Raw genomic sequence first — 8,373 nt, forward strand, 5'->3', positions numbered from 1 at the left:
CATGGTTGTCAGGCATGGCGTGCTGTGTGTTTACATTTTTGTTGGTGGAATGGATCGTACGAAATGTTTAGAAGAAAGTTTACGGGAAGCTTCTTGTATAGGCGATATAGAAGCGGTTGAAGAATTGATTAGCAAAGGAATAAACGTCAATTCTAAACATGCCCTCAATGGATGGTAAGGAAAGAGGCTTCAATACAATGCGTGATTTGAGTTGGACTGTAATAGTTAGGTTATGTAGAAGCTGTCAAATGCTTTTATGTTTTAGTATATGCTGGTTGCTGGTAAGTTCAATATACCGCCATATAATCCGAAAACTTGGTTCCAACTTGTGTTCTGGGCTGTACAAACTTTAACTTAATATTACAATTTGGGTACCGTATAGTCATTTGACTTAAGTTGAGTGGTAGTTAATTTTTGAAGTAGAAATCATGAATCTCTGTACTTAAAAGGCACTCAAAGAATATTTTGAGAAGTGAAATAATTTGTTTCACACCAAGGTGATTCAGGTTCGATTTCTGATGGGGTCATACCCGTATTTGATGGGAAACATAAAAAAATGTTGATGTTTTCTTAGAATATTCCCGTTTATTCCATTCATTCAGTCCATTAATGCTCCCTTCTCGTATCATCACTCCTCATTTTTTTTAACCTCTGAGTCGACATGGCATAGGCCCTGATTCTGGCCAAACAAAAACTGAAATATCATAATACAAACAAATTATGTCCTGTCTTGTGGAATTTTTTTTCATTCATATTTAACTTACGATCATAGTTCATTGTTATATCACAAATTTTTGTTATGTCCATGATCTTTTGATAACTAAATAAAAAAAAATCATGTACCACAGCATCAATGTATTCAGGATCATACCATCAGGATCAAGGGATGGATTGTTCATTCCGCAGGACGGCTCTGCACTGGGCTGCGAAGCGCAGCCACAAGCACATAGTGACGTTGCTGTTGGCGAGCGGCGCTGACCCTTCCCTGCCGACCGCGAAGGGGGAGCGAGCAGCGGAGCTGTGCAGCAGCCCCGAGATCCGGCAGCTCCTCGGCGCAGACCCGGACACGGCTCAGTTGGATGCCGGCCCGGCGCTCCCCATCACGCCGGCATACCTCAAGTACGAGCCGGTGGACAAGCTGGGGCACAAGTGCAGGGCGTCCGGGAGGGCGGACACCGCTGCGGACTCCCATCTGGCCGTTACTTCCCCGAGGGTGATGGCACAGACAAGTGAAGGTTTGTATATTGGATTTATTTTCATATTAGCTGTGATTGTGGCAGTTTGACTGTAGAGCAGTAAATTGTGTTATTATAAATGAAACCTTTAGTTCCAAATTTTTATGTTATAAATAAATAAACTCTAGTCATGTTGATGATTGATATTTTAATAATTTTCTAGCTTAGTTGCTTTTTAATGGCAAAAAAAAATCTTAAAATAGTGTTTTTTGGGCACTACAGCTGTTGCTAACCTTACTGTCTGTGGCTTTATCACAAAGTAGGAAAATTTTTCTGTTCTCTACCAGCTCGTGCAGATATTCTGCTTTCGGAACACACTGTTCTCTTGCTGTTTTGACGAAATGCAAGTCACCTGTTCCTTCGATGAATTCACAAATCCTTCCACGTAACTTGTGATTTTAAAGTTTTTCTAAAGTTATATTTGCTTTAGCAAATGCTTCTGTAGTTTTTATTACAAAATAATCAATCACAATTTTTCGGTGTTTAGCACTGTAGAAACTGGCAAGCATTCAAGTATGGACTTTATTGTCTGGGTGCATAGCCAACTTCTTCTTAGCAGTTTCATGTTCGGTTGATTGTTTGTTTTTGGGTTAATGCTCTCTTATTTCATAATAAACTAAGCAGTTGCATGTCTGCAAATTACAGTTTTTGGGTCAGAAGAATACAAAACTTCACATTTGAATTCTTCCTCGCATATCTACACATTTACGGGAGGTTTAGACATTTCGCACAAAAGATTGATTACTTGATACTTAATTTAACATATTTTCAGTATGGTCCCTTCCCCAGCATTGTCCAAGATCACAGGAAAAACAGACAACTCACTTAAATGTACTCCTTACCACATTACTCATTGGAAAAAAAATTTACTTTGCTGCAAATTATTACTGCTTAATGTGGCTTTCATATTTTAATGTTACAATTTAAATTCTACGGATGTTGGCTGTTTCTTGTTATTAAACAGTAACTTTAAAACCATGCATCTGGAAAGGTTTAAAATTAATTTCAATGATATATTTAGTAGTCATCAAACAATGTTACTTGCATTTTACTCCAATGTAATTTTCCTATTTATATTTTTGTGTGATACAATTTTTTTTTTTTGAGCACGATCATCTCAACATAAAGATTCAAAAAGGTTTTAGCTAGCCGAAAATTCTATTAACATAATTATCTCAAGAGAGAATTTTACTTTTGTAGTTGTCTAACTTTATAATGACGGTGCAACCAATGTGTCAACAGTGTGTCTACTAAAGTAATACCATTTACGGTAAAAATAATGTATACTATTAACAAGTATTCTATTGATCATAATATATTTTTAAGATTGATATATTACATCAATAAAGAATTCAACACATAATTTTTGCAAACGTGCCACAATAATGATAAATAGCTGTTGTTGATTTAAAATGCTGAAATTTGCATTTTACGTCTAAAAAAGAGGCGAAATTCGTGTTAATTGTGCTAGCCAACTTTTCAGGTACTAACAATGATACAATTATCGGATGTTTTCTTTGATGGGAAAAGTTTCTCTTGTAATGAATTGCCGAATATTGTGAACTATGTTGACAGAAAGTAGCAGGTTTCCTTTTGTCTCTATTCTTTTTAAAAACCCGCGTCTTATCGCCACCCATTGCAGCGTTTCCCACCTATTTCAATTTAAAAAACGTGGCTCCGCGGTAGCGCGATACAACAGAACAAGTAGTGACGACCTCCGACACGTGCGACATCCGTGATGTGTTACTGCAACGAACCTCTGCGTGCGGAGTGCCCGACATCTGTGTGCGGACGCGCGGAACCACGATGTGTAAAAATCTCGTTCTTCGTCCACCGATTTACAAAGGCTACGGCGGAACAGATGGCCATATCGCCCTCGCCTCCTCCACTTGCGGCCATCGCCCTGTTCCAGAGCTGGTGATCAAGGTGCGGGTGGCCAACTCGGGGGACCGGGACTTCATCGAGGTGGAGCTGCCGCGCGCGGACCTGACCTACTCGCGCCTGCTGCGCGTGTGCTGCGAGGAGCTGGGCGTGAGCGCCGGCCAGGTGGCGCGCGTGCGCAAGCTGCCCGACACGGCCGTGCGCAAGGACAAGGACGTGCAGCGGTTCCGCGAGCTGCAGGAGCTGGAGCTGGTGCTGGCGGCCGCCGGCGGGCGGGGGGCCGGCCCCTCCGTCGTCGCCAACGGCCTCGTCGCCCCCGGCAACGCCAACGCCTACCAGTCCATCTCGCTCTACAAGAACCAGACTATTTTGTACTAGGCCCGTGGGGCGGCCGGCAGCTCTGCAAGTCGAGACAGCGGTGCGCACAGTAGCTCAATTGAAAACAGACCGATGATCCAGAATCTCTGTTATTTTAACATTTTTTTTTTTTCGCTTACCGTTATTTGTGATTGCATGCTCAAGTTTTTGTGATAACATTGCAAATGGTCTCAACCAAGTTTACTTGTGTTATTTTATTATTTGTTTTGTGTAACGAGGCAGAAATTGTTAAACCAATACATCTCAAGAGACATTCTAAAGCATGAATTATTTTTGTGCAACGTGTTCCAGTAAAGATAAATGAGATAATTCAGGAATTCCATGTTCTGGAAAGGAATGTTAGCATTGGTCAGGGAAAGTAATGGAATTTACTTGAAGACCGTGGGAAAGTCGTGGAAATCCCCAGTAATAGTAATTTAAGGGGAAAATGTCATGCTCCAGTCTACCATCATCCAGTCTGTGAAAGGATTTTTTTTTTTAGATAGTGTTTTAGTGCATAGTGTTAGGCTGGGTTCATAATTAAAAAACATGAGCGAGTGCACAGCAGGCTACGTGCACGATTGTGCACAAGATTTGTGCGAAAAGGTTCACGATTGAAATCTTACTGTTAATTTCAGCCACTGAAATTTCGGGATGTATCTGACATCTGTTGGCAGTGTTAGTAACTAACTATATTAACTACCAAATGATTATCCCGTGACATCTGATCAGTAATTTGTTAGAACAGTTTTTCAGTATATATATAAATATGAGTTATATAAATTTTTGAGTTAACCATTAAAACCACGACACATTTTTTAGTTACAATTTTGGCTAGTGACTTATCAGTAATAACATTAATTAATTTTTTAAGCAAGAATTACACCTAAGGATTGTGATATCTAGACGATTTCTTGCCTCAATATGATTGATAAATATAAACAGTTCTCTAGTCCCGCCAAAAATGGCTTTCTACTCTACTCTCATTGGCTATCGCACCATGTGTCCGTAACAAAAATAAAATATGTACATAATATTCATTTCCCTCCAATGCGCAGGACCCTCCTATGCCATATTGTGAATCAGTAGGTTCGAAAACCCTGCGGTCAAATCTTCTGAATCCAGCCTTAGACACTATAAAATTGTGTATAGATGGTTCTGTTTGATTTATGTTATTTATTTATATTTTATAATTGTATGTCAACTATGGTGATTATGAAGGCTGGGTTTTCGTTATTTCTTTCAGAAAATTGGATAATTAAAATTTTATTTTTTAAAGTTTGGTAAAATTTAAAATTCTAGTCAGGGAAAAATTATTATAGTTTTGTGTGGACACCCTGATATTGTTTTTTGCATCTTTGCCTTTTTTTCTTTTTTCCTTTGACGGGAAAACGAGAGTACGTTGAAGCATCATTATAGAGTACCCTTTTTTTTTAAAGATTTCACAGTTTAAAGGTTTTATTTTCAGATCTGAGCTACTGCAAATTTAGTAACTGTTCAGTGCAAACAGTACAAGGGGAGGGGGCAGTAACGTCAATTACCCAGGTAGGACGTGCTCCCGCGACCATGCGCCGCTCTGTACGAGCCGGCGGTATGAATGACATGGCATCCATTATTGGTGATTCATTCTTTCCATCCTTCACCTTCTTCCACCTCCCTTCTTGTCAACCAGTTCACCACCGTGAGGGAGTTTCCGGAAGCTGGCGACCTCCCGCGAGTTTCGTGTAAGGGGACAGTTTTGATTCCTACTTCCCCTCCCTTCATCCTCCTTGTCCTGGCTTCACCCTCTGGGCCAGAATATATGAACAATGGTTGGAATTATTGTTGTGTATCAATGCTATGCGGGTTTTTCAATGTGTTTACTTTCTGCATTTTCTTTCAGTGTCATCTGTTCTACAGAGATAGCCTGTCATCACTGGCCATGCCAGTGTGGATAGCTTTGCTCAGGAGCAAGAAATGGTGGTTAAAAGACAGTGTTCTTAGTTGCTGGTATGCAGGTTTGGTTAAATAAAAAAACTTAACTGTAATCAGGGTGCTTGCAAGTAGGAATCAAAATGTGGGGAATCATTGTACAAGATGACATAGCAGGACTTACTGTACGCAAGTTACGTGACATTATTCTGGCTGAAGATGTTGGGAGCAGCGTGCATTCGAGATTTCTACTTTGGCTTTCATGAGAGACAATGAAACCGTTGGTGGAGAGAAAAGAGTAATTTAAATAATGTAAACTTATGTTACGGTACTCATTAATATTACGATTAAATAGAGAATAGATCTCATGTAAGGGTTTTCTTTTTCAAGCAATTTTAGTGGTGAAATATACATCTACTATTTGTGAATGTAAATGGTTGGAATTTTGTGAATTCCCTAAATCGTCCGCCTATCCTTTGTCAGATTTTTTATGTTCTTGAAGGAAGTGAACAGGCCTATGTATAGAAGTGGAGAGAGTAATTGCACCATTGTAATCTTGAAAGCATTTTCTTTATTATTTATTGCTTTTAAACATCATAGAAAGTGTGTTTTGTATTAAAGATTTGTAAATACAATGCTCTTTAAAAAATTAGTACTTAGTTTTGTGTATCAACATTTTGTAATAACGAAACAAGATTACTCATAATTTTTTTTTTATTAAATACATACACATACCAATTAATCCATTACCGATGGTTTCATCAAATGGGTAAAATGTAAGTATTCCTTGAAAAAGACCCAAAAATAAATTTTTCCCCATTGATTTGATCATGAAAATTTTATTTTTCAATTTTTGATTTTGCATGGCTTATTCATTATAGTGAGTGTTATACTTCATCAATGCTGATAATCTCATAAAATCACACCACAGAATTAATAAAACCATCTTTAATTTTATACCTCTTATTTTAAAGTCAGTTAATTTTTTTCTTCAGTGCTATTTACGTCTGAAGCATGTTAATCCAGGTTGTAGGTTTGGTAGGCTGTGCTACGACACAATTACAGCAAAATTACCAACACAAAGGGGTGGTTTTAAAATCTTAAATCTCAATAACATAAAAAAAAATAATTTCTATGTTTTCTTCTAGCATGCTTGATTTTATTTGCAGCATAATGTCATAGTAGAAACAGTGATGGAGGAAGCCATCGCAATATGGCCAATAAAAGATGAACTTTTGTTCTTGGCAAATCGATTTTATAAATATGTGAACAGACTGATTTTTGAGAAAGACTGGTTATTCTTAGTAATGCACCTATTTATAGAAGTTGTAGTACACACTTTGCTGAAGTGAATTTAATTGCTGGTTCCTTTGTTTTAAAAAAAAAAGTTGACTGTTAAACAGTTTACATGAGAGCAACTTGCTGTTCTTCAGTAATGTTTTCTTCAGTGTGAGTTTTTTATGCAGTACAAACTAAGTATGTTAAATAGCTGCAATTATATTTTGTTTATAAAAGTTTTTTACTTAATATTGTAAAAACTATTTTTTGTGAGTAATTTCCTATGTGAATTAAATTTTATATATGTTTTACAAGGTACTTGTCATAGTATTTTTGAGTTTTTTTTTATTGTAAAGTTATTTTTTAGACATTTAAACAGGGTAGCTTCAGGCAGGGAAAATCAGGGAACTTAAATGTCAGGAAAAATGGGAAATGTGAATTTGTAACTTCGCCAGTCATAAACTTTACCGTGTAACGTAAGTGCGTAACATGAACTGCAACGTGTTCGATTTGTGTTTTCTTTTGTATTGTTTCATGTAAAGTATTCTCCACCGTGTACCGCTGCCAGCCCAAACAGCAATAAAACCACATGTTTTCCCAAACAGCTTCTATCATTTAGAGAACCTTTTCAGCTTGACCTGTGATGCCGAATGCCTAGTTTGTTTTTGGACTTCTAATTAAACCTCAGCCATCGGTTAGCAGCAAGAGCTAGCCTGTCACCTCCCCGGAACAGTGTCAAACTTCATTTCACCAGCCCCCACTAGGCCCATCCCGGGTTCTCGAACCCACAGACCGTGGGTGATGGCACATCTCTGTGGTTGCCTCTACAAAAAAATTTCTTCCTGCGTTAATAACTGCTCTTAACAAAACATTATATATGTATATGTGTTCATTGCGCTTTTGAAACCAGAGGGGATGTAATTTATTTCTGATTTCAATTAAAACTGTATAATTAGTTTCTTGACAAATGCTTGCTTATCTAGCAGAAAACTCCTCTAAATGTAATTGAGTTACTTTCCACAGTTATGTAGATGCTCCATACAGTAGCCCTTGAAAAACATTTTCATTGTTACATGTTCATTTTGGTTTTTGGAGCATAATCTTTATAGAAAATAAATTATTGCTGCATCTCAGTCAAATTTATTGTGACAAGTGTTTCTTAGCATCTGTTACATTGAAACTTATCCAAACACTTCTTCGCTCCATAGCCAGAAAATTGATGCATAGCCGGATCTTCGAATGTCGAGCATTGTTGAACCGTATGACTCTCACTGTTAGGAAAATAACATTTGCTTGAAGTTAGTAAAATCATGGATTTGATAATGATCTAATGATGTTGCAAGTAGGTATATATTTTGTACTAAGAATATTTAATAATTTTTTGAATTGCAGATTCTTATGAACGACTGTTCATTACCAAATATTCTGTTCAAAGGATGCTGAGGCCATGTTGACACAGTTTGTGAACTTGAAGTAAAATTGTCAACAGAATATTGGTGATGGTGACTCCTTGGTTTGGCTGGTTGTTCATTGGCTGTTTATTCTTAGGTAATGAATGACAAATTGCTGTCCAGCTCGGCAATTATGTTGGCGTTAGCGGCTGGAGATCACAATAAACAGGATAGTTTCGTTTCTGGATACTTCGGTATTCAGAGCTTAAGTTCCAAGAACAGGACCACTTTTTGTTTCCACAATTGTTAAAGGTGTATAA

The 8,373-nt window shown here is 37.7% G+C and overlaps 1 protein-coding gene across 2 annotated transcripts; it reads left to right on the forward strand.

Moving 5' to 3' along the window:
* LOC134534860 (ankyrin repeat domain-containing protein 40-like) lies at positions 1-7,264 on the forward strand. 2 transcript variants are annotated; one of them, XM_063373500.1, is made up of 4 exons: positions 3-174; positions 907-1,235; positions 3,148-3,534; positions 5,356-7,264. In XM_063373500.1, the coding sequence occupies exons 1-3, from the start codon at positions 50-52 to the stop codon at positions 3,492-3,494; spliced, it is 801 nt and encodes a 266-aa protein (XP_063229570.1). In that variant the 5' UTR covers positions 3-49; the 3' UTR covers positions 3,495-3,534; positions 5,356-7,264. The 2 variants fall into 2 exon arrangements, with proteins under 2 accessions (XP_063229569.1, XP_063229570.1); XM_063373499.1 differs by having other exon boundaries at positions 1-174; positions 3,148-6,033.
* Positions 7,265-8,373: the final 1,109 nt, after the last annotated feature.

Source organism: Bacillus rossius, chromosome 8 (genome assembly GCF_032445375.1).
Source record: "Bacillus rossius redtenbacheri isolate Brsri chromosome 8, Brsri_v3, whole genome shotgun sequence".
NCBI classification, from domain to species: Eukaryota; Metazoa; Arthropoda; class Insecta; order Phasmatodea; family Bacillidae; genus Bacillus; species Bacillus rossius.